Below are 27,003 nucleotides of genomic sequence, written 5' to 3' on the forward strand. Positions count from 1 at the left end.
TAGGTTTGGTGCTGGTTCTGAAACTTGGTGAGTGGTGTGAGCGTGAGTATGGCTTTCAGCGGAGTCCACTGCTATAAAAAGGTGGTAATTAAGTTGTCCTACTTGTCAGGGTTCAATGAAGTCAGGACTGTTGCAGGAGTTTGGGGAGTGGGGGTGGGATGGAGGTAGGGATGGGAGTAAGGCCAGCGATGTACTACATCTCGTGTGTGTGGTTTTAGTCCCGTCAGCTCGTCTACTTTCTTCTGACCACCACTGGGCTCTTCCTTCTGTTTCTGTTCACGTTATTTATCTTTGGAAAGTGGGTACTGTTATGTGAGACCTCAGCAAGGGTCCCCTATGCCTGAGAGGTAGAATCTTTCTCGGGATTTCATGTGGAAATAAGTGGGAATATAAGTTACTAGGTATCTTTTGGGAATATGGGACCCAGACACATGAAGATAGGAAAGCAAGAACGGGATCTAAACGGGGCTTGGTAGAAGGTGGAAGAAGTGAGAAAGGGTTAAATCCTTGCCGTAATTCTTCACGGCTCTTGCCTCCGCTGAAGATGGCTTGAGACTGGAAATTTTAAACCAGAGTTGAGATCATCCTTTGTGCCACATCACCCAGCCCTACACATCTTTTTGCATATCGAATTTGGGAACGTCATTGGCAACCTTTTCCGAAAGCTAAATTAGGAGACAATATAACAACTTACAACTAACTACTGTGTTGGAAGAGATCTTGGTGAACGCTTCTGACATTTCCAGTGTATTTGTCTCAAGATGTGCACGAGTCCCACTTTTCACTGGCTCCAAATACTTCTAAACCAGTGGTTCTCAACCTTGGCTGCACATTAGAATCACCTGGGCATCTTTTAAAAATCCTGATTTCTGGGCCTCATCCTCCGGAAATTCTGTTTCTTTGTTATGAGGTGGGGCCACAACATTAGTAACAAAGAAACAGAATTTCCGGAGGACGGGGCCCAGAAATCAGGATTTTAAAAAGATGCCCAGGTGATTCTAATGTGCAGCCAAGGTTGAGAACCACTGTTCTAAATAAACAGCTCCTGCTCTTAGCTATGCAAGACACCTGGATTTGTCTTTTTTTTTTTTTTTTAAAGTGAATTCATGTGGCTGAGAAGTTTGAATCAGAAAGCCAGAGTACTAGAGAAAATGGAAGCCAGGTGGAGGGGGATGGGGTGCGGAAGGAGGAAGAGGGGAGCTGATGTTTATTGAGCATCAGCTCTCTGCTTGGCACAGACCCACAGATCTAACCAATACCAGCTAAATATCTGGCCTTGGAGATAGTATTTGACCTTGAGCCATCTCCTTTAGCTCTTCAGTTCTTTTGGAACCTAGGAATACAAGTATGGGTGTATATGTGTATGTTCTCAGGTGTTTTGAAAGTAGAGGGGCCAGTAGGCCAGAGGGTGTACGAGCCTTTGATTGGGTGAGAGTGGAAGCTGAGTATCAAAACCAAGTATGTGGTTACTACAGCAACTACAAAATGCCAGCCAGGTCTCAAGTCCAAGTTTGTTACTTTTAAAAAGAGTAACTGGTTATAAGTTTCCTGAGTGATCTCTATTATTGTTGTAGACAAATCTTCAAGGATTTCTTGCTTTTTTAGTCATTGAAATCTAAGTTCAGCAAAAGGTGCTATTAATTACTAATATATTATTGTAATTGTTGCTTTTGTTATTGTTTTGTGGGCAACTTATATATAGCATGTTTTAGGTCCACTAGATTAGGAATTGACAGAGAAAATACTAAGGTCTGACCCAAATGAAAATAGTTATGTACTTCTGCTTAGCATGGGGCATGAGTTAAAGGAGATACAGTTGTTTGATCCTTTAAAGCAGTGGTTCTCAACCTTCTGGCCCTTTAAATACAGTTCCTCATGTTGTGACCCAACCATAAAATTATTTTCGTTGCTACTTCATAACTGTAATGTTGCTACTGTTATGAATCGTAATGTAAATATCTGATATGCAGGATGGTCTTAGGCGATCCCTGTGAAAGGGTCATTCAACCACCAAAGGGGTTGCGACCCACAGGTTGAGAACCGCAGCTTTAAAGTTTGTCTTTTGAATGAATCTTCTATTACTGTGTCATAAATTATCCCAAACTTTGTAGCTTAAAACAACAGACATTTATTATCTCACAGTTTCTGAAGTTCTGCAATCTGGGAGGGCTTGGTTGGATGCTTCTGCTCAGGGTCTCTCTAGAGCAGTGGTTCCCAACCTTGGCTGCACATTAGAATCACCTGGGAATCTTTTTAAAATCCTGATTTCTGGGCCTCACCCTCCGGAAATTCTGTTTCTTTGTTGTGAGGTGAGGCCACAACATTAGTAACAAAGAAACAATTTCCGGAGGATGAGGCCCAGAAATCAAGCTTTTTAAAAGATTCCCAGGTGATTCTAAGGTGCAGCCAAGGTTGAGAACCACTGCTCTAGAGGTTGGAGCCATCTGAAGGTTTGACGGTTGGAGAATCGGCTTCCAAGGCGGCTCACTCACATGGCTCTCTGCCGGAGGCCTCAGTTCCTCACCGTTGGGCCTCTCCCCAGGACTCTCCACAACAGGCATGTCACACTCGCGGCCCACAACGAATGTTTTTGCAGCCTAGCCAAAATATCGGTATGTAAGAAACGTTTTAATAAAAATTTTGTAAGTTTTTTACAATATCCTGTTATACATAATTATTTTTTTATTTTTTGGTGAAATTGAACTCTTTTTAAAAAAAATTATATATTTTCTTTATTGATTAAGGTATTACATATGTGTCCTTATCCCCTCATTGCCCCCACACACATCTCTTCCTCCATCCCCCCCTCTCTGCTCATGCCCTCACCCTCCTAGTGTCTGTGTCCATTGGTTAGGCTTATATGCATACATACAAGTCCTTTGGTTGCTCTCTCCCCCTTCCCCTCACCCTCCCTTGCCTTCCCTCTGAGGTTTGACGGTCTGATCGATGCTTCTGTCTCTGGATCTGTTTTTGTTCATCAGTTTATGTTGTTCATTATATTCCACAAATGAGTGAGATCATGTGATATTTATCTTTCCCTGACTGATTTATTTCGCTTAACATAATGCTCTCCATTATACATAATTATTAATGAACTACAATGTTTGCTAATGATCGATTACTATAATTGTGTTGCATTCATTTCTCTTATGTGCCTTATGCGCAGGTGCACCATTTCTCTCCACTAATACTAGCAGCGAATATTTTAGCAGCTGATTGCCATGTCATTACAGTGGGGCCTTGACTTACGAGTTTAATTCATTTCCCTGACAGAGCTCCTTAAGGAGCTCGTTAACTCAAATTACTCTGTCAACTCAAAGCAAAAAATCAGCAGCTGTATCTCGGAAAAACTTGTTAGTTGGGACACTGGTAAGTCAAGGCCCCACTGTAGTCTTGTACTGACTTATTTGGTGTACCAACAGGAAATATTTTGCTTTTGGAGAACAAGAAAAATAGGTTTACTTATGTTATTCTTATTGTGCAGTTAGTCAGTGTCTGGTAAGTTAATGTTCAAGAAAAAATATTAATTTTTATTAAAATGTTCTATTATTTTATGTTAACGATGACTCATTTATTTCAGCCCTTTGTATTCAGCATGTCTCTATCAAAATATACCTACATTTCTATGAAAATTCAAGCTTTTGTTTTTTTGCGGCCACATAAACTTAAACCTTGCTTATTTGGCCCATGTTAGACTTTGAGTTTGACATGCTTGCTGTACAACATGGCAGCTAACTTTTTCCCCAGAGCAAGTGATCAAAGAGCGAGAGAGAGAGAGAGAGAGCAAGAGAGTGAGAAAGAGAGAGAGAGGATAATCAAGATATAAACTTCTGTCTCTTGGTATCTAATCTTGGAAGTTGACGTAACATAACTTTTACTGGCACGTAGACCAAACCTGGTACAGTGTGGGAGGGGAGCCTGAGCACCACTGGCATTCTTGGGTGCTCGCTCCCACAATTTCTTTTTTAAGGTTGTTTAGACCAGATGTTATTGAGAAAATCTTTGTTTCATAAGCTTATTAAAGTATGTGCTGTAGGAGATGAAAATACAGCTGGAACTTTTACTATTCTAGAAACTTTTAATTTTACACAGGAAACCTTGTTATTTCTCTGGTTCTTCACTGTCAGATGGTAGAATTAATTAGCCAAATATGCAGTAAGTTAGGAAATTAGAAATTTAAATCTTGCTCATCCTTTGACCAAATGGAGCAGCTGAGTTTTTTTTTAAATCCTAAAACAAATTGGTAAAAAATTATTGCCACAATGATCTCCTTGATGAGCAGCTTAAACTTAGTCATTAATCATCTGTGCATCTGTGTATTTAAAAAAATATATTTTTATTGATTTCAGAGAGGAAAGGAGAGGGAGAGAGAGACAGAAATATCATGATGAGAGAGAATCATTGATTGGTTGCCTCCTGCACACCCCACACTGGGGTTGGAGCCTGCAGCCCGGGCATGTGCCCGACTGGGAATCGAACTGTGACCTCCTGGTTCATAGGTCGATGCTCAACCGCTGAGCCATGCTGGCTGGGCCATTTGTGTATTTTTGAAAAATAAAACTCACTGGCAAAGTGACTGAAAAAAATCTTGGTGAACCCAAATCAACCCCCCCCCCCCCCGTTATTTTAAATCTTTGGACAGTAAATATTTATTTGCTTAGCAATTCTTAATTTCTCTTTTGAAACCCTGATACATTTTAATTATCCACATGGATAGAAGGGCTTCATTCTTTCAGCTTCTAGATGAACTCTTGCTGAAGTGTCTGTAGGTAGAAAGAAGAGTTTAGGAACCCTGAGCCTGAAGCCTCATTAAATGACCTCTCAGTCTCTTCCATCTCTAAAAATGCTGTGGGTCTAATATTTTCATGTAACAAATATCCTTTGAATCCAGCATGTTTATAACAAGAGCTCATAAATGATGTTAAACTGTAACGTCAGATAATAAAGTCTGAGAATCATTTTTGTTCATCCTGACCCAGTTGAAGACTTGAAATGTCAGCAAAATTGATTTCCTTTCTTCCGGTTTGTGGCCCTTTTCCCATTCACTGCCCTAATTTATGATCTCATATCTTTCTTTTCTTTCATCCTTCCTCTCCCCTCATCCCCTTCCTTCCTCCCCCCTGCCCCCTAAAAAAACCAGGAAAGGGTTGATGGACAGTCATTTATTGTAGACTAGTTGATCCTGTTATTAGGAGAGGGTTTTAGCTAATGTGCTTCTATTTGCATAGTAAGCCTTTAAAAAAAAATCTCAAATTATATTTAGTAAGTTCTGCCACATTTTTAAAAACTTCGAAAAGGGTTTTATATTCAATTTCAATGTGATATGTGTTTATATATGGGGTGGGATTCTCCACACCACCAAGTAATTCTCAGACACCAGCGGGGTGCCTACAATTAAACTCAATCCTGACACTGTCTATCCGGAGACATCATCGTATTCTGCAGGCTGAGGGCTCAGCCCCATAAGACTGCCCTCCACTTCAGATGCCAGTTATACTAGGAATCTCAGGTTGTTACCGTGCTTTTGACCAACTGGCTACTGATTGGAGGTTCCCATGACCCCTTCCTTGGATCTCAGATGCCGGTCTCCAGCTCAGGTTGTTACATGAACTTCCTGACCCATGACTGGCTATAAATCAGAGGTTCTCACAGCTTCTTCCTTGGGTTCCATTAATTTGCTAGAGCAGCTCACAGAAGTCAGGAGACTGGTTTACTCACTAGATTACCGATTTATGGCAAAGGATATTAAGGGACACGAGTCAACAGCCAGAAGAAGAGATGCATAGGGTGAGGTTCCCAAAAAGGGGCTCCGTCCTTGAGGAGCTGGGCCCAGGTGGCGGCCTGAGGAAGCGATCTGGGTCCCCAGCCTGCAAACTCTCCGAAGCTCCTGGGTGCACAGTCCTGACTGAAGGAATCATTGGCCGCTGGTGACTGATTCAACCCCAGCCTCCTGCTCCCCAGGAATCGGGTGGGGCTGAAAGTTCCAGCCCCAGTTCAAGGGCCAACCAGCCCCTCTTAGGTGCTTTCCAAACTTCACTCATTAGCATAGCAAACCCAGTTGTGGGAAAGGGCCTGTTATGAATAATGAGACCATCTCCCCTTTATGACTCAGGCCTTTTCAGGAACTCAGGGAGGAGGAGACACTAAGTATTAGAACCAGAGATGCTCCCACTGCTCTCATCACTCAGGGCGTTCCAGGGGTTTGGGGAGTTGCAAGCAGGAACTATGGCCCAAGATAAAATATATTTCTTATAAATCACACTATTGCAGCCTCCTAAATAGCGTAAAAATCTAGGTAGGTTTCCTGTCCGCTGTCATCCCCGGGCCACCCTTGCCTCTGGCCTGGCCTGCTGCATCTTCCACATCTGCTCGAGGCCTCTCTGTTTTTCACACTATATTTAGAATGGTCTTCTCAACATGCAAGCCTAATTATGCCACTTATTTGCTTGAAACACTTCAGTGGCTCTCCAGTCCTCTCAGTAAAACGCCTAAAACCCCTAAACTACAGGACTTACTGGGCGGTAAATGACCTCGCCATTACTTTCCTCTAGTTTCATCTCATACCATATTCTGCCTTTTTCTTCTGCTCCAGGCAACCACAAAAAACTTTTTTCAGTTTCTTGATGGCACCTTGCTTCCTCTTGCTTCAGGCCTTCCCACAGGCAAGAGAACAGAGCCCGTGAAAGGGATCGGCTCACTTGGCATACCCATGGAGCTGGCAGAAGACAGAGCTGGCTAGAGAATGGTCGCTGTACGGCAAGCACGTCCAACTCAAAGGCTCACATGGGCCAAATAAGCAAGGTTTAAGTGTATGTGGGCCGCAAAAAAATGAAAGCTTCAATTTTCATAGGAATGTAGGTTTATTTCAATAGAGACATGCTGGATACAAAGGGCTGAAATAAAAGTAATCATCAACGTAAAATAATAGAACATTTTAATAAAAATTAATATTTTTTTCTTGAACATTAACTTACCAGACACTGAATAACTGCACAGATTATTAATAAGCGTAATATAAATAAACCTATTTTTCTTGTTCACTGAAAGTGAAATATTTCCTGTTGCGTACACCAAATGAGTCGGTACAAGACTAATGACGTGGCAATCGGCTGCTAGAATATTCGCTGCTGGTATTAGTGGAGAGAAATCGTGCACCTGTGCGTAAGGCGCATAAGGTGAGTAAGGGAAATGAATGCAACACGATTATAGTAGTCAGTCATTATGTATAACAGGATATTGTAAAAATTAAGTTACAAAATTTTTATTAAAACGTTTCTTACTTGCTGTTATATTGGCTGGGCACAAAAATATTCAGTGTGGGCCGCATGTGGCCCGTGGGCCTGGAGCTTGACATGCTTGGTGTAGGGTTTTATAGGCCATGGTGAATAGAGGGTTTGGATTTTACTCATGGTGAGCCATTTACAGGCTTTAAGCACACTTTTTAAAAAATCCTCACCTGAGGAAATGGATTTGAGAGAGAGAGAGAAAGAGAGAGACAGAGACATCAACATCAATGTGAGAAACATCGATTGGTGGCCTCCCCTATCCGTGATTGAGCCCACAACCTAGGTATGCGCCCTGACTGGGAATCAAACCCACAGCTTTTGGTGTATAGGACGATGCTCCAAACACTGAGCCCCCGGCCAGAGCAGCACACTTTTATTTGCATTTTTAGAAAGTTCACAGTCAGGGCTCTGTGAAGAACAGATGGAAGAGAAGCTGATGTGGCACTGAGAAGTCAGTCAGGGAGTTATGGCTGTTCACGGGTTGGTGGCTGCGACTCAGGTGTAGCAGAGGAGATGGATTTAAAAAGTGTTTTGGAGATGGAATCAGTAGAATTGCACTGGAAAGGGACTAGGACCGAGGTGGGTATGCCCCGGCATAGTCTGGAATGTGTGAATTATTGACTGAGTGCAGGAAGGATGTCACTATTCGAGTCCAGGTGATGTTGACACTACGTTTATTAAAGCTGCACAGTAAGACAGAGGAAAGGCTTAAGATAGAAGAGGCAAGATCACAGCAACAGGAGTGATCTTTAGGAAGAAAGTCACAGAGGCAGAAGAAGTGAGCCAGCTGGGCTTCATGGACTCAGGAAACAAGTTACAGGGGCAAAAGGAGGGCCCTTGGAGACAGATTCAGGGGGTTAACCTGGGACAAGCTGCCACTGCCTGTTGCCCACTACACCCCTGGTTTAGTCTAGTAGGAACCCTCAGAGCAGCGGTTCTCAACCTGTGGGTCGTGACCCCTTTGGGGGCCGAACGACCCTTTCACAGGGGTCGCCTAAGACCATCGGAAAACACATATATAATTACATATTGTTTTTGTGATTAATCACTATGCTTTAATTATGTTCAATTTGTAACAATGAAAATACATCCTGCATATCAGATATTTACATTACGATTCATAACAGTAGCAACATTACAGTTATGAAGTAGCAACGAAAATAATTTTATGGTTGGGGGTCACCACAACATGAGGAACTGTATTAAAGGGTCGCGGCGTTAGGAAGGTTGAGAACCACTGCCTTAGAGTTTAGGAGAAAGAAAGCAAAGATACACGCCTGAGGAAATAAGGGGGAGAGGCGCAGGTGTATGAGCACTGGGCCCTTTGTCTTAAGAGTTTTTATCTGTTTTCTAAAGTCAGGAATTTTAGGGGAGATCTCAGGGGAGGATCTCAATAGAATATTCATTGGCTTACCAGGTGTGTCCTTTAATATGCTGATGCATCAAAATAATGGTATCTGGGTTATTCTCTGGTCAGTATCACCTTCAAAGAATGTCAGCTGCAGGGTCTGGAATGTGTAAGCCATTTGCTCTAAGTATCCTCCTTAGGGAAGATAAGATCTTATGCTTTATTATCTGGCTGTAAATTGCTAGGCCATTTAACTACTGTCTCAGTTTCCCCATTCCACTTGCCAAGGAATTTTCCTAGTGTCTTACTATCCTGCCTCAGAATTGGCCATGAATTGAGTTTGGTTAGAGGCAAAGGGAATCAAAGATGACTCCCAGGTTCTTGTCTTTTAGTAACGCCTCCTATGTGACTAGTTACTCTAGTAACTACTGGATGAGGATTAGTGGAGAAGGTGTATATTTAAGGGGGGAAGAATCAAGAGTTCTGCTATAGGAATGGTAAGTGTGAGATTCTTGCCAGAAACCCATGTGGGGAGAGGTGGCGATTAGGCGGCGGGAATGAGTCTGGAGGTCAGAAGAGTGACCTGGGCTGCATTTGAAAACTTTGGGAGCTGCATATAAAATCGCTGGTATGGATGAGACCATTGAGTGGGGGTATATGATGTTAGAAGCCCGGTGGAGGAAGAGACCTGGCAGACGATACAGAGAAAGAGCTGCTGGAGGAAGGGCACTGTGGGGGAATGTGCTACAGAGGCAGACCTGGAGGGAGATGCCCAGAGGGATCTTTGAATTGGCCTGCTAGGGGCCTTAACCTTTCCAGGCAAAGTTTGATCACACTTGCCACCTGCTCTTTTTTAAAAGGAGGAGGGGAAGGGAAGGAGACGGAAAAGGAGAGGGAAGTGTTGTCAATGGCACTTAGAGTTTATTGGCGGTTTGACCAGACCAGTGTCCATGAAGTTACGCTGGGTGAGGAAGCCCGCTTGGTTAGAAGAAGCGGGGGAGGAGTCGGCCTTGCTGTCGAGTGGGGTCTGGGCCAGCAGGAGCGTCTTGGGGCAGGCTGGCAGTGCACAATCTTGGGCTCCACTCCTGACCCACTGAATCAGAATATGCATTTGAACAAGATTCTCAGGCCGTCTTATCTACATTAAAGTTTGAGAAGCCTTGGTATAGATAACCAGGGCTATATAGAAATTGTGTCACCTGCTAGAGCAGCGGATCTCAACCTGTGGGTCGCGACCCCTTTGGGGGTCGAATGACCCTTTCACAGGGGTCACCCAAGACCATTGGAAAACACATATATAATTACATATTGTTTTTGTTATTAATCACTATGCTTTAATTATCTTCATTGTTACAAATTGAACATACATCCTGCATATCAGATATTTACATTACGATTCATAACAGTAGCAACATTACAGTTATGAAGTAGCACTGAAAATAATTTTATGGTTGGGGGGTCACCACAACACGAGGAACTGTATTAAAGGGTCGCGGCATTAGGAAGGTTGAGAACCACTGTGCTAGAGGGACATGCAGGCATTAAAAAGGTGTGTGTGTGTGTGTGTGTGTGTGTGTGTGTGTGTATGTGTTTAGGGTGAAGATTAAATAGCGGAGTCTGTGTGCTGTTGGGGGATGATCCTGTAGAGAGGTAGAGAGTGACTAATGATGCAGGAAGAGGGATAATGGCTAGAATGATGCACTTGGGCTTGGGGGGGGTGGCCGCATAGAGTCCAAAGCCTGTGTGGAGGGCTTGGCGTTTGCTAAGAGCAGGAGCATGCTCTCCATGTGGCCAGAAGCAAGGAGGAGGTGGGCATGGATGTTGGTAGGTTTGTAGATTTGGTGGAGGAGCAATGAGGGAGTTCGTGCTTAAAGGCTTCTGTCTGGGAAAAACGATGTAAGGTCATATATGGAGAGTGAGGGTAGGGAGGGAGTAGGGAGAATCTCAGTAAGATTTCTAAGAAGTGTTGAGTGGATGTTCATTTCTGGTTTATGACCATAAATGCATTTACTGTGAAGTTTCGTAAGGCTGGCTGCATGATTTTCTTTCCCGCTACAGCAGTTGCCTGCCAGGCGCAGGTGCTGAAAAGCATGGGGAAAGGGCAAGCGAGGTGACTGTATTTGCAGGACTGTGGGGTTGAAGCTGCTTAAGGAGAGAAGTCGAGCCCAGAGGGAGCTGGTGCACAGAAAGGTTTGGAGGTGGGTCCTGCAGGTATGAAGAAGGCAGAGAATTGGGATAGGTAGGTATTTGAGCACGTGGCTCAGGCTGGAGGGTTAGGGGTAGAAACTCCCTGATGATGAAGTTCAGGGTATACCCCTAGCAGAGTTAGGTAGAACGAAGGAAAAAGTTTCCGGAGAAGAGAGGGTCAAGGACTTAAGAGAGACCAGGCTTTTAGAACATAGAAGCCACTGAGGAAGATGCCAGGAGTTGGGTAGAAAGGAAGTCTGTGAACCAGAAGCAAATATCAGGAGGTCCACAGATGGTAGCAGCAAGGTGGGGAAAAGGGTATTAACCAAATCCTAAGGCTACAGGGCTTTTGCAAAAGAAAGGAGATGGTTGGACTGAGAAGCACTGAATTGGAAGTGACAGCGGGGAAGGAGGAGGGCTCCCATCGCTCCTGGCAATGGCAGGCGGGGACTAACAGCTTCAGATGTGCACACCTACGCCGCAGGGAAAGCCAGAGTAGAGGACGTTCTTAGAAGAGGTGGAGGGTCTTGAAGGGTTTGCTGGTGTTCCCAAGGACTTAGGGTTGGGCAGCAGTGGGATTAGCCGCCTCGGGTGGAAGCGGTTCTGTGGGTATGGAAATCTCTCTGAATGCGGGGAGAGTGGGATGCCTGCACTCTGGTGATGACTCGGTGGAGGGAGGCGCCAGTGTGCGGCCTCCTAGAGTGGCGGACCCTGACCTAGCCTGTGGGTTCCCAGGTTTGGCTGGGTCGGTGACAGTTTCCTAGCGCTGGCTCCCTAAGGCGCATCCACTGACACAGCGTGAAGAGAATGGAATGAAAGAGTTTCTGTTAGAGAATTTCAGGTCCTGCTGGGGAAATGCCATCAATAATGCCTCAAAGGGCGAGTGATACTGTCTTCGGGGTGAGAGAGAAGAACGGGGGTCTGAAGAACCTCTGCTGCTGCTGCTAATATTCGCTAATACTCCTCTTACTTCTGTACGGAAAATGCTCTCGGGCTCTCAAAGCCTTTCATACTATTAAAGAGGAACGAGATGACTTAATACTTAACCTGACTACAGTTCCAGCCCCTCCCAGGAACGGAATTTTAGACCAATCAATCTGGAATTCCCTGGTCGGCACTAGTGAGGTCATCTGCCCGATAAGACCCCTAATTTTCCCCAAGGGAAGGTGACCTTGGCTGGAATAATCCTCTCTTTTAACTTCTTGCCCACCCGCTTTCTGCCTGTAAAAACCTTCCATGTTGTCCAGTCCCTGCATGTGCCCTTCTAGCTGTTAGATGGGATCTTAATAGAGCCAATTAGGTCTTCACCTTTACTCAGGTGAGTTTGTTCTTAGCAGCACATTTGTTCCTCCCGGGTCCTCTGGGAGACGGGCAGGGCAAGCGTGCCTGTCCTTTGGGTGGAGAATCGAGGCCCCGTGGGCTGAAGTGACCTGCCTCGTCAGTCCAGCGAGCGAGTGGCTGAACGAGGCCCAGCAGCCAGGCCTCTGCCTTCCAGTGTGGTGCTCGGAAGGGGTCACCCCGGCTGTCAGGGCAGAGAAATCTCCCGGCCCGGCGCCTCCCTCCTGCCTTGTTAGCAGAGCCCGGGCTCCGGCTCCTTTCTCGGGACTTTCTAAATATCAGCGTGATGTTCACAAAACAGTAGGTGCCAGGTGTATGATGGGTGTTTTCTTGTTTCTCCTCCACAGTAACCCTGAGGATACAGGTAGCTCTGACTGAGGCTGAGAAAAGCAGCTTAACCAAGGTGTCCCAAGAGCAGACTCCAGACACTGAGTCCCACACTGTAGTTGGTATATAGCTACTTTAAAACATTGTTATAATATACATAACAAAACTTACCATATTTACCCTTTATAAGTATACAGTTAGTTCAGTGGCATTAAGTACATGCACATTGTTCTACAGTCACTCTCCACCTCCAAAACATTTTGTATCATCTCATCCTGAAACTCTGTGCCCATTAAACACTAACTCCACATCCTCCCCTCCCTCTAGCCCTGGGCAATGACTATTCTCCTTTCCATCTCTATGAATTTGACTATAAGACCTCATATAGGTGAGATCACATAGTATTTGTCCCTTTCTGTCTGGCTATTTCACTTAGCATAAGGTCTTCAGGAGTCATTCATGTTAGAGCATGTGTCAACATTTCATTCCTTTTTAAACCGAGTAATGTTCCATGGCATGGGTATACCACATTTTGTTCTCCGCTCATCATCAATGGACACTTGGGTTGTTTCCGCCTTTCTACTGTTGTGAGTAATGCTGTGGTGAACATGGGTGTACCAATATCTATTCAAGTTCCTGTTTCCATATTCTGGGTACATAATAACTGCCTTTTGTTACACATTTCCTCTCAGGTCTTTGCTTTGAAACTTGTGCTCTAGTTGCCTGTGCATTTTTAAAATCTGTAACGAGCTTTCTGATCCATTGATAGAAATTCCAGTATTTCACACCAAGTTTGAAGGTCTTCCCCACCCCACTGCAGTCCACTAAGGGGGCAGCCTGGTGTTGTGGCTCAGAGTGTGGACTCTGGAGCCAGGCTGCTGGGGTTCTGATCCTAGCCCTGCCATTAATGAGTTAAGTGCCCTTGAAGTTATACAAGTTCTGTTTGCGTGCATGCGATATGCTAGTACAGTAGAAATAGTAGTGCATCTCTAAGCCGGATTTTATTTGGATAAATAATTTGGAGCAGGGACATGTATGCTGGTTCCAAATTCAGCCTTCAGCTGTTGAGAGATGAAGTAGCTCTGATGTCCGAGGCTGCTTTGCAGGTGGGAGGAACTGGAGTTGGTATAAGTTGGTAGAGCTCTCTAGGGCCAGTGAGACCCCCAGATCCATTGAGGAGGAGGGCCTGGTGGGAAAGGACGTCACTGCAGAAAAACTGTACATTTGAGAATATCAGAGCTTGCAAATCCCCTCGCACCATTTCTTGTTGCTTGTAGTTGAGGAAAGTCATAAAAGTGAATTAACTTTTCCGAGTTTACCAGTTGTCACCTGTCTCTTGTGGCCTCACAGCCTAGATGGAGAACTCGGGTTTTCTATTCAGCATATACTGGGCACCTCCAAAGTACCAGGCACATTGGGCACTAAAGATGGATGGGCAGCTCCCAGTGTGGTGGGAGAGACAGGCCGCATCTCGGAGGAAGTTCTGCTTCACCTGAGAGCGTCATAGGTGTACTGGTGGGCCTGGGCCTGGAGGGAGAGCCTGGGAGAGGCAGCTGTGCTGGGAAGGTTCGGAAGGTGGTGGGAGAAATACCTGGCTGAGTGTGACATGACGGGGGCCCTTCATCGGGAGGCAGAGCAGCCCTGGCAGAAGGAGTAGCATCCTCCTAGAGGTACAAACCGGAAGCAGGGTGCTTGCAATCAGCAACTCCAGAGCTTTCTGGGTTTTGTCTGTCTTTTGAGTTTGTTAATTTGTTTTTTTCTTTTCTTTTGGTGGGAGAACAGATAAAAGAAATGTTCCTTAGGGAACAGAACTATCAAACAGGTTTCCTTAGGCGCACAGCGTCACTAACTTAAGTTGTTTTGGGAGGAACCTAGATCATGCAACTTCCTTATTGTAATAGGCCTGGAAACTGAGTCACACCTGTACGAGATATGAAAATATTCTGTTCCCCGAAGCTAACAGCAATAGCAGCTGCGAGAGGGGAATAACGGAGTCTCCTCCTCTAAGTTAGTGTGTGGGGAAGGCTGAGTGTACAGAGAGAGAAACTCCGAGAACTGGGATAACTTAAGTATTTCTTGCCTGGACGTTCATTACTGGAATGCCCCAGTCAGTGAAAAGCAGTGAAAATATACCAACTTGCCAAACAGAGCGGTCCCGCAGCGGCCTGCCGCGTGTGTCTGCTAGAGGTGTCGGCCAGCCGGTGGAGAGTCTTCTCGGGTGGCCGCGCAGCAGGAGCTGAGGGGCTGGGCGCCACTTGCCCCTGTTCCTCGCTTCGCCAGGCCGGGTCGGCTCTCCACGCGAGGGCCTGTGCTCTTTATGAGATGGTCAGTGAACTCTGTCCATTGAATAGACATCAGCTGGTCAGAATCCTTATTTAAATCAGTGGAGGAAGTGATAGGTTCTTATAAAAACTAGGTTGCTCTGACTTTTAAAGAGTTTTCTGGTAAAACTGTGGGGACTTTGCATATGTGTTGAGATACCTCACCACTAGGGCTACAGTTTTTTGTTTTCTCTGAGACTTGTTTAATAAATAAACGTAACTTTACTTGATGGTCTGGTAATCTCTGTTTTAAGGGCCTGTGTCATAACTAGTATTGATAACCTCACAGTAAGTTCAAATAAAGATTTAAGTAATAAATATTAAGAGATTCAAATTCTTTAGTGACAAATTTTCAAAGCTAAAAAAAATAAAAATCAGTCCTGGCTGGCGTGTTCAGTGGTTAGAACGTCGGCCCGTGCATCAAAGGGTCATGGGTTCAATTCCTGGTTAAGGGCATGTACTTGGGTTGCAGGTTTGATCCCTGGCTGTGGTTGGGGCACATGTGGGAGGCAACCAATTGATGTGTCTCTCTCACGTCGATGTTTCTCTCTCTCCCTCTCCCTCTCTCCCTCCCACTCTCACTAAAAATCAATGGAAAAAATATCCTTGGGTGAGGACTTATAACAAGAACAACAAAAATTAATGTTATCTACCTATCAAACTTTGCTTTTGAAATAAGATATAGTGCCTTAAACTTTTTATGCTTTTGACTGTGAGTAATGGAAATAAGATATGGATGAATCCAAGTGTTAAATTTATATACTAGATTTTATGATGACCATAGTTAGGGTAGAATTCATGTTATTTAGGTTGCAGCATGATACATATGATCATAAAGGGAAATATTCCTACAGGAAGGAAAAGGTGGACCTGGTGCCTGCCTCATGGAGGTGGAGTGGAAGTAAGTGAAAGCAGAGAAAGGAAGGAATTGCAAGTGATCCGCAGTGAAGGAAGCAGAAGGGCTGAAGTGGCGGCTGGTGCGCAGGGCCTTTCCGAGGTGCCGAGGTCCAGGAAGGCCCTAGGGCAGTGGTTCCCAACCTGTTTTTTGGCCACGCCCCACCTGAGCATCTCTGAAATCCTGATCCCCCCCCCCCCCACATATAATTCTTAATATTCACAAAGTGAACTCCTGTTCATGTGGGGGAAGCCTAAAAGGCCATTAACTTGGTCTAAACAAGCTTCCAAAGAACATGGCATCCATGAAAGAGAAAAATAAATGAAAGGACAGTTGAAGTAGTGAGGAAGAAATCACTCAGAAATTGTTAAAAAATAATATGAAGTGATATGAAAAAATAACAAAGTTTCAAAACATAATAGAGAACTAAAATGCATAAGTGTCACAATATATATTTATATACTGTATATGAGGACCCTAGAACCATAAGAAATGCCAAAAATTCACTGTTAATAACTCATTCTCAAATTGCCACCCTGTGGGGCATGTGCCCCACGTTGGGAACCGCTGCTCTAGGGAGAGTTACACTGAAGTTTGCGAATGTTGATTGCGAAAGGCTTGGGTTGGGAGGTGTAAGAGTAGGTGCCATGAGGTTGGAGGCTTGGGGACTGTGATAGGGAGAGAAAATTGGGTTCTGGAGACATCATTCGTGCCTGACGTAAGCTTTATTATGGGACATGTGGTTATGTGAGCCAATAAGTCACTTTTTTTGCTTAAACTATTTTCAGTTGGGGTTTCTTTCATTGTGGATGAGAGCCCTAACCATACAAGGGGGCAGAATATTTGCATTCTCTGAAAACCCCTTTAGTGGAGTTGGCCATATGTAGAGTTCAAGCTTTATTCATTCAGAAGGAAGTGTTTTGTGTCATATTTTCCCCCAGGCCCTGCCTGGGTCTGGCTCCCTGGACTGAATTGTATGTATACTTTCAAAGCCGTAAGTACAGTCAGTTGGACTCCTTGGTTGGAAGTGATAGAAACGAGGTAAGTGAGCTCATGCCACAAAGGGTGACTTTCGGGGGATAGCAGTGTATGTATGTCATTGGCTCGGAGGAGAAATAAAAACCCAGCCAAGGAGGGGCCGAGGGCCCTGCAACCCGAGTGCTGCCAAGACTATTTGTTGTTTCTCCTCATGTGCTGATGCTGTCCCTCCTCCTCGCTGTCGCTCAGTGTTTACTGTTTGGCCAAGAAAACACCATAGCTGCCAACCTGTAAAAACGAGCGGCCTGTAGACATGCTTTGTCTACCATCTGTGCTTCTGAAATGGATTTGGTTATTAGCTTTTAAAAGGGGAGATTTCACATAAAAATCCAAATTCCTGGCGTCTCTGAAAAAATCAGGAGTCTGGCACTGGTAGATCCCAGCCATGAACTGGGGCCGGGGAGCTGCCCTCCTCTCCGAAGGGGCGTGCGCTGTCTGAAGGCCGCAGCAGTCGGCGGCCGTCTGTCTTCTGCCTGGGGGCTCCCTCTCCCAGCTTAGCCTTCGTGGGCCTGGCCCTCTCTGTGGTGCCCACACCTGATTTGGGTCCAGTGCCCCCTTGGGACCACTCAGTTTCTCCCAGACTGACATGGCATGTCTTACTGCCCTCACCCCTCACCCCTCACCTCTCCTGGGATAATCATGAAGGTGGCGGAGGGGAGCAGTTTCTAGAAGAGGGATGCTGGGCAGACAGTCTCTTAAATTTCCTATTTGGAAAAAATTGTGTTCTCTAGTGAAATCTTTTTTTAAACTCATTTTTACCAGATGTACTTTTGCCCAAATGGCCTATTAATTGTTTTTAATGTGTTATGACTGTAAGTAGGCCTCTGCTTTTTTTATTTTGGAGGAGAGTTGGGAGCATTTTAGAGAAGCTTTAGTGATTTATGGCAAAAAATAAAAAAAGCGTATGGAGTATACGCCTGTTGTTTGACAGTGGTAGAAGTGTGTTTGGACAGCATTGAGCCTGAAGATAGGGAATTTTGCCATAGATACTTCTTCACACAAAATGGAAGATTCAGTGTTCAGGCCAAAGCTCTAACCACTGAGCACACCAGCCAGGGCTGGGATACATTTTAGATGAACATGTCATATCTTTTGAGAGCCATCACCTAGTCACCTCCCCACCGCACCTCATGCTTCAGGACTCTGGTGCCTGGTCCCTCTGATGCTTCCTGCCTTTGTTGCTTTGCCTGTGCTCTCTCTCTCTGATGCGTGGGAAGCTCCCCTCTCTCATACCCACCCACTGAGTGAACTCTTGTTTAATGTTCAAGCCTTTCCTGACTCTTTCCCAGAGTTCCTTATGCTTCACTATGCCTTGTGCGGTCTTAACATTTATCATTGCGAGAAGTTGTATTAAAATGTCTTTCCTTAGGACAGTGGTCGTCAAACTGCGGCTCGCGAGCCACATGCGGCTCTTTGACCCCTTGAGTGTGGCTCTTCCACAAAATACCACGTGTGGGCGCGCACGTACAGTGCGATTGAAACTTCGTGGCCTATGCACAGAAGTCGGTTTTCGGCCTGGGCGAGTCTATTTTGAAGAAGTGGGGGGTGGACATATAGAGGATGAACGAAAGGAGGTAGACGAAACAAGTACACAAGACGAGTGTGGATGGGAGAGTTGGAAGGGGTTGTCCTCAGCGAACGTACCTCAATCAGATTGAGGATGTTTTTAGCGAAGGCCAGCTTAGGAGTACCCTAATTAAGTTCATAACAATGTACCTACCTATATAGTTTAAGTTTAAAAAATTTGGCTCTCAGAAGAAATTTCAGTCGTTGTACTGTTGATATTTGGCTCTGTTGACTAACGAGTTTGCTGACCACTGCCTTAGGAGATTGGGTTTTCCAAGGGCACAGACCCACAGTGTCGTACAAGTAGCACTTAAGTATTTTGGGGACAAAAACGAATCAAGTTACGGAGCTTCTGTGTTGATGAGTAGAACATGTTAAAGGGTGTCTGTTGGTGTGTTTTCTCGAGTCCCCTGCAGAAGGCTTCTCTGACTATCGGAGCCGTGCCAGGACTTGGTCTTATGGGCCCAGGTCTGTGCGTGGCTTTCAAGAACTATTGGCTAAGAATCCAAATAGTTCATTGGAGAGATCAGGAGGTTTGCAAGCCCCTCAGAGAAAGTTCTGAATTTTTTTTAGCAAAGGCAGTGGGGGGGTTAGAATTGCTTTGCAAAAAGTGGTGCATATGCTGAAGTTAGGGATGAAGTGTACTGAGTCTGTAACTTACATGAAATGTGTCAGAATTTAAGGTTGACGGTTAAATAGAGGGATACCAGATGGCTGGGTGTGTGGTAAAGGAAATGGAGCGAAATGTGAATTGTAGCACCCAGGTGGTGGGAAAATGGATTCACTGTGCAGTTCCTTCAACTTTTCTTAAAGTTTGAAACTTTTCATGATAAAATGTTGGGGGAAAGGATACTTGTATTATTTTTAAGAGCACATATATTGGCTAGGCATATCTGTAATAAACAAATCATCAACATGAACTTCCTAAGCCTTAATTATTTTCCTCCCTGGGATTTCTTTGCCTCTCTTTAGTCAAATCTCAGTTCTTATGTTGCTCCCTTAAAATTTCCCTGACCTTCAATGTAATGTAGACGTTTCTCCTGTGTTCCCAGAGCACACCTCGCATACTTCAGCCGTGGGATTTAGTATCCTATGTTCATTTACTAATCTGCCTGAACCACTTGACTTTGAGTTTCTTGAATACAAAGACTGTTTCTGGAATGCTTTTGGTACAAGTAAAAATGAAAACAATAACAATAAGTAGGCTAACAGTAGTTTAAACAAATGAGTTTATTGTCTCCAATAACAGAGGAGTGTGGGGGCAGCACGTCCAGCCCAGGACTGGTTCAGGGCTGGCGCTCTGCCTCTCTCCTGCTTCCCTCACCACGCCAGGTGGACTGAAGCAGTGTGTGGATTGGAAATAGGCACCATGGTCATTCAGTTTCTGAGCTTTCAGCCGACATCTGTGAGTTTGTTGAATAGTCTTCAGTTCGTTTATTATGGTTTCTTCTAGAAAAATTGATTTTTTGTTGAAAATAACAGCTCAGAATTTTATAAACAGCTCACATGTTTATAAAAGCCCCCCACCTGGGAAATCATTTCTTCATTTTCATACAGCTATAGGAGTTCATAGCAGCAAGGTTGCTTCAGAGAAATAGAGTGACAGCTTATGGTCTGGAGGCTCCAGCCTCCTCCCCCAGCCTCAGCTCTGTGGGCCAGAGCAGTTTCACCTCCTAAACCAAGGCCTTTTGGGGAGGCCTGCTCCTTATCCCACTTGTTCTATTTTAGTCACAGCTCAAATGTGCTTAATTACCTAGTTAATTGCTTAAGACACTTATTAAAAAGTGCATAATTAGAAAAGGGGAGTGGAAAGAAGGGAGTAGAGGCAGATAAATGGGGGGTCCAATTGAAGGGGGAGGGCCCCAGGCCTGACCCACTCAGACAGGCTCAGATCACAGTACTGATTTCTGCGGTGATGGCAATCCTTAAATCATCAAGAAAAGGTTTAAGTTCAGTTTAATAAGATGGATAGATAAATATGTGAAAAACGTTAAAAACTACGTAGATATGACCTCAAATAGGTTTAAAATATCTTCTATACTAATAAAAGGGTAATATGCTAATTATGCCGGACATCTTCCGGACGACCTTCCTGAAGCCCTTCCTGGGCTGGGCACGTGGCATTTTTAAATGGAATGTAGTGCTGGCTGCGCGGGAGAGTGGCGGGAGCTTGCACGCCGAGACTTTCCGAGGGTGCCGTTTGCTGGCCATCAGGCTGTCCCCACTGTGGGCTTCCAGCTCAGTCCGAAGCTCGGGCCGGAAGCTGGATAGTGAGCGTCATGCTCTGTCGTAGATTACGAGTTCCCGCCAGGGAACATTGGCTTCTCTCAGCCCGGGCTCTGCTCCCTCATTCACATCCGGGAACAAAGCCGCCTGCTTCTGTTCGTCCTGGAGGCCAGGCCAGGCCAGACTGCGCGGCCACGGGTTCCGGAGCGGATGTCACACGCCCACATACTCACTAGCACTCAGCGCCCTGGCCGCAGAGGACTCTCATCACCCTGCGGGGTTTGTGCCCTCGCTCTGGCTCTGAATGTCCCCAGCACATATGTGCCCGGCCGTCTCTCGGGCTTACAGTTCTGTCCATGTACCAATGCGCTTCTGTTACCTTCAGAAGCGGACTGGAAAGGCGGCCTCTGGCTGCTTTCTGGGGCTGCTCCCCTGCGTGAGGCTCCGCTCCTCTCACTGTGGGCCTGTCGCTGAAAAGCCCCGAGTTTGCATTTGGTTTGTAGCCTGGTGGTGCGGACCCTGATGCAAAACAACTGTCAGCTTCAAGTGCCCGTGCGGTGGGGTGGGGTGGGGGAGCTATATCACCTGGAACCTGTTCAGCTCTGAGGATAGCAGGGTGGCCTGGGCTTTGCACCATGATACCGCAGAAAATCAAAGACCTCTCGGTGGCTTCGTGTCCAATACTTTAACACACTGTGAAATAATTCCGCTCTTTTTCTTCTCTAAACCTAAACAGTCTTTTGTCATTAAAGTGAAGACGTAGGAAGAATGTGTTTATACTAGCTGGGCTCTTGGCCATTAGATTTTCACTAAAAACATGTTGTGTCTGTTTTTAGAATGCATATTCCAAGGGCGTTCCAAAAAAAATGAAAGAGTTCAAGGTTCAGTTCAAGGTTGACCCTCTTGGTTAGGAATGGGGGTGAGGGGCATAATACAGGCGTTTCTCTCCAAGAGCTTACAGTCTTAGTTGGATGGAATAAGACATACAGTATTAAAAAATTTGTTATTTCAAGAGTTAAAAACAGTGCAAGACAAATTCAAGAGATCATACAGTATTAGGCAAGTTTCAGATGAATGGAGGTTCAAAACTTCAAATGGCAGTGGCTGTAAATGTTCAACTTTGTAAATGTGCATCTTACCCAAAGAACTCACCATTGTAATTTGGCCCTATGGCAAACCTTTGACAACTCAGAGGTTGAATCTTAGTAATTGTTCTCTTTTATCCTAAAATTGCTTTGATTTTAAAGGCCTCCTTGGTCCTTTTCCAAACCCCTAAACCTTTACTCCCCTTCCCCCAAGTTTTTAGTGTATGAAAGCTGAGTAAGTTAAGGTTGTTGGTCGAGAAGTAATGCCATCATGATCCTTGAAGTAAATAATTTAGTTCTCCTCCGTGAAGGCTACTTACAGAAAAATACATGTACTTACCCCCTTCAGTGACCTCCGCGTGCTGAGTCTCGAGGGCTGTGTGGGTGTGTGATGGGGGTGGAGTGAGGATACAGAGAGAGCGAGTCCCCAGTGCCAGTGTTCTCTGTGGCTCAAGATGACTTGGGGCAGGTAGGGCACCGGGCTCTGAACATTCCCCCTGGTGGGGCAGTGCTGAGGGTGTGTTGACCTTCATGGCAGGCGGTCTCCCTGCCGTCCTCCTGACAGGCCCAACCCCGTTCTCTCTTGACTTGGCTGCCCTGGCTGCGCTGTGGTGAATGACTGCCAAGGGCTGGGTAGAAACCAAACCGCCTCTCATGTCTGTCTTCTGCATTGGCAGCTCTTCACCTGGGTCTTCGGTCCCCTGTCGCAACCTCAGCAAACCAGCAGGATGGCTGCAAACAAGAGCAAGAGCCAGAGCTCCTTGGCCCTGCACAAGGTGATCATGGTTGGCAGTGGAGGGGTTGGCAAGTCGGCCCTGACGCTTCAGTTCATGTACGATGAGGTAAGCCCGCCTTCTGTCTGCGGTTAGGGTCCCCTCCCCAGCCTGTGCGTGTGCCGTCCACCCACGTGCAGGGAGGGTCGTGGGCCAGATCGTGGTGAGGTGCTTCCCAATAGCTTCACAAGGGGTCTAACCAGCAAACGCTCTGGATTGCTGATTTTTGTTATATTTTGTAGGGATGTGAGGCCCCTGCTCGCATTATTTCCCTTGTTACACTTTGAGCTGTCTTTCTGACAGGAGCAAGGGAGGGGGAGGGACCTTTGTTCAGGGATTTCTGAAGAATGGGTCTGATACTTAGCTTCGTGACAGTTGATTTTGGGAGCTGTTGAAAGGGAAAGCTAAGCTGTCAGAAGACTTAATTTTTTCTCAAATGATAGACAGCAGGTACAGCTTGCACCATCCTGGCCCAGGTTTCCATCCCTAGAGGTGGGTAATGGAACTAATGCTGAGTCGAGCATGACAACACAGTCTTGGTTCCTGTGGCCACAAATGCCCCTGCTTGGTGGCCGTTACTGATTTCACAGGCAGTGTTTGGATTAGAGCTCAACCCAGGGACCTCTCATGTGATCACATTTCACACGGGCACACACTGTACAGAATGTGTGAAAGGAAGCTGTGGGAACCACCGTTCATTAAGATCATCACCCCTTTTCACTAGACTTTCCATCTGTCCAGCCTCCCCTGCTGTTGGGTGGTGTGGGAGTGGCCATGGCCATTCTTGGGACCTAGCTGAGGGAAGAGGAATTGAGGACAGTTTAGTTGGGGATTGGTGGTATATGCTTATGTGGTTTGGAGTCACTTTGGCCTGTGGTTCTCACCAGCCATCCCAGTGTAGGAATGGCTTCCAGGAATATTCCCCGCCCACGGTGCTGACTCACCTGGCACTGGGACTGGAGTGCAGCCCAGGGTTGTATCTTGGTGTGGGCGTGTCCTACGACACCTGGCACTGAGTGAGTGGGTGTTTCCACAAGGGTGGAAACATGGAGCTAGAAACTAGTCTGGAAAGTTCTTCCCTATCTTACAGGAAAGCTCAGTAGAGGGATCCTAAATTTGATAATAGTCCTAGAAGTTTCATTACTGGTAATGTCGAGTAGTTGTGAAGCTGAAAAAAACCTTTCTAAACTATTAATAAAAAAAGAACTTTTGGATCAACTAGGCTATAGGAAAGACTAAATTATATTTTTATTCTTTATAGGAAACATTTCAAAATCATTGACATATGATAAGATACTCAAAGAATACACAGCAACCACAAAAAAATGTAGGAACATATTCCAGTGGTATACCAGGCAGTAAATAGTGTTATTTTGCTGCACTGTGATTGTATTAGATTCTATTGCTGTAACAAATTTCTACAAATTCAGCAGCTTCAAACGACGCATTTGCTACCTCTAGTTCCCAGGGGTCAGGAATATGTCACAGCTTAGCTAGGTGTCCTTCCCAGGCTCTCACAAAGGCTGCCTTGGTGTCAGCTCTGGCTGTGAGCTCAACTGAGACTCGGCTCCTCTCCCAGCCTTCCTGGGTGCTGGAAGATGGAGGATAGGGGTGCACAGCTCCTAGAGGTCCCTGCCACCAGGCCCTTTCCTCAGTGTTCACACCATAGTCCCTACCACCAGGCCCTCCCCACAGGTGTTCACACCATGGTCCCTGCCACCAGGTCACCAGGCCCTCTCCACAGGTGTTCACACCATGGTCCCTGCCACCAGGTCACCAGGCCCTCTCCACAGGTGTTCACACCATGGTCCCTGCCACCAGGCCCTCTCCTCAGTATTCACACCATGGTCCCTGCCACCAGGTCACCAGGCCCTCCCCACAGGTGTTCACACCATGGTCCCTGCCACCAGGTCACCAGACCCTCTCCACAGGTGTTCACACCATGGTCCCTGCCACCAGGCCCTCTTCTCAGTATTCACACCATGGTCCCTGCCATCAGGCCCTCTTCACAGGTGTTCACACCATGGCTGCTGTTTCTTCAAGGCCAGGAGGAAAGTATGTCTGCTTAGCTACTACTGATTCTTACATAAGTACATGTAATCATTGGTAATCTCATTCATGCCCATTGCCATATTCTGTTGGTTAGAAGCCAGTCATTCAAAATTTTTTATAATGGATTTTTTGAAAAAGATTTAAAAAATGTATTTTTTTCAAAATTGATTTCAGAGAGGAAGAGAGAGGGAGAGAGATAAAAACATCAATGACAAAATCATTGATGGGCTGCCTCCTGCATGCCCCACACTGGGGATCAAGCTCGCAACCTGGGCATGTGTCCTGACCAGGAATTGAACCGTGACCTCCTGGTTCATAATTTGACGCTTAACCACTGAGCCACGCAAGCTGGACTGAAAAAGATTTTTTATTGATTTTTAGAGAGAGAGGAAAGGAGAGGAGAGAAAAGAGAAACATCGATTCGAGAGCGATACATCCATCGGCTGCCTTTTGCATACCCCCTACCGGGGATCTCTCCTGGGTCATACTTGGCTGTATCTTATGTGAGAAAGTTTTGTTTCTGATGCCCACTTTTCTCTATCTCATATCTGGCAGAATCTCCTTAATTTACCCACACATTTTTGCATAAAAGAAGAGATGTAGATTTTGAAGTCTGAGTCTGTTTTTGCTTATTAACCTGGTATTCTTAGGAAAAATTCCTTACTTTTCTTTTGTAACAGGGGAAGAACAGAGGGTCAGGAGAGGAATTAAGATGAAGGAGACAGGATTAGAGGTGTAGTTTGTTAATGAGATGAGGGAAGGGGATTTTGCCCCCTAAAGATTTAATAATGGCTTGGCCGGTGTGGCTCAGTGGTTGAGCATTTACCTGAACCAGGAGATCATGGTTTGATTCCCAGTCAGGGCACATGCTTGGGTTGGGGGCTTCACCCCCAGTAGGGGACATGCAGGAGGCAGGCTGTCACTGATTCTCATCATTGATGTTTCTATCTTTCCCTCTCCCTTCCTCTCTCAAATTGATAAAAAAAATATGTTCTTAAAAAAGAATGACTAATTGGCCCTAGCCAGCTTGGCTCAGTGGATAGAGCATCAGCTCTTGGACTGAAGGGTCCCAAGTTCAATTCCGGTCAAGGGATATACCTCAGTTGCAGGCTCGATCCCTGGCCCTGGTCAGGATGTTTCTCTCGCTCTGTCTCTCCCCTTCTCTTCCACTCTTTTTTAAAAAAAGGGAAAAATGTCCTTGGGTGAGGATTAACAACAACAAAAAAGAGTGAATAACTGGCAATGTCCCATGTTTTTGGTTGTCACGTGTGGGGGCAGGTACTACTAGCACGCATGCTCTTAACCTCCTCCAGTGCACAGGAGAGAACTATCTGCCCAGATGTCCGTGGTGCCGCTGTGGAGAAGCCCGGGTCAGAGGCAGAGCTCTGGGGACGGGAGCCCTCTCTCTGCTCTGCACACCCTGGGAGACCAGGAGTCTGGTCTGGATTGTTCATTCCTATGATGTATGTTTGCATGTGTGAAGGGCAAGAGAGAGGGAAATGATGCATGCTAAAAGTCCAGTGTTCTCTTTAGCTTCTTCAGAGAAGCAAAGGAAAGCTATGCTTCATCTTGGGCTATTTTTCTCACAGACTAACATATTTGAGGACTGAGAGGCAGCAGTTATTGAAGAGTTGGTAAAACGAAAGCAGAGCAAGGGAAGACTAGAGTGCAGTGGTGTGTGCTTGGGGAAATCTTTACCGGATTGCTCCATCAGCGTTGTCCAGCAGAGCCTTCTCAGTGACGGAGTGCTCTGTGTCTCTGTGTCCAGTACCAGGGCTCCTGGGCACTGCAGACCTGCCTGGGGGCTGCTGCATTGGACGGTGTAGTTCCAGAATCACAATTTTGGATCTTGAAGAGACCTTAGCGGTGATTCCCAGATCAGCTGATCATAGAATCTCATGGAGGATCTTTTAAAAAATTTCTGAATAGTATTTCTGGAGTTGGGAGCCAGGAATCTTTCTTTTTACAACGCCTCCCCCCGCCCCCCTGCAGTTCTGACATGTGGCCCGGCGTGCAGCTCCTGCCTGAAAGATCAACAAGTTAACCTGATGTCATAGGAAAGGAAATTGCGTCTGTACTTGGAGGCCAGTGGTCTGAAGTGTCATGGGCCGTTCACACTGTTTCTGGTCCAATGTTTTCCCCTTGGTTCAGAAGAAATTCCCGCGTATATGGTGGAATTGCCATGGAAATTGGATTATGGAAGGAGCCACAGTCCCACAGTTCTTTACTTTTGAATTTGAGAAAATCAGAGGGAGATTTTAATCATTTTACCCTTGGCCTAAAATATCGGAAGACTTTTGAAGCTATTTGGGTTTCCAGTGAGGTGAGGTTGATGGTGGGAGACTTCAGACTTGGAGTGGCTAGAAAAGCCGGCCCAGCACAGGGGTGTGCATGAAGTTTGTCTTGGACTTGCGCGTCTTGGGCGTCTGGGACTGAATCGCACACATCCCTGCAAGGCCAGCAGTATGATTCATCTTAACAGATACATGACTTCAGAGATTTCCTATTTCTGTGGAAAAATTTAAGCGTCAAGGTTATGATCTAATGTTCTCATAATAAGC

The 27,003-nt window shown here is 45.7% G+C and overlaps 1 protein-coding gene across 2 annotated transcripts in view; it reads left to right on the forward strand.

Annotated features, from left to right (window-relative positions):
• Window positions 1–27,003, forward strand: part of RALB (RAS like proto-oncogene B) — a 39,778-nt gene that overhangs the window by 1,429 nt on the left and 11,346 nt on the right. For both annotated transcript variants that reach the window (XM_036319801.1, XM_036319802.1), the window contains exon 2: window positions 22,295–22,459. In XM_036319801.1, coding sequence (XP_036175694.1) covers window positions 22,346–22,459 — 114 coding nt within the window. In that variant the 5' untranslated portion in view covers window positions 22,295–22,345. The remainder of the gene's footprint in view (window positions 1–22,294; window positions 22,460–27,003) is intronic.

The sequence above is a fragment of the Myotis myotis genome, unplaced genomic scaffold (genome assembly GCF_014108235.1).
Source record: "Myotis myotis isolate mMyoMyo1 unplaced genomic scaffold, mMyoMyo1.p scaffold_m19_p_8, whole genome shotgun sequence".
Classification (NCBI taxonomy): domain Eukaryota; kingdom Metazoa; phylum Chordata; class Mammalia; order Chiroptera; family Vespertilionidae; genus Myotis; species Myotis myotis.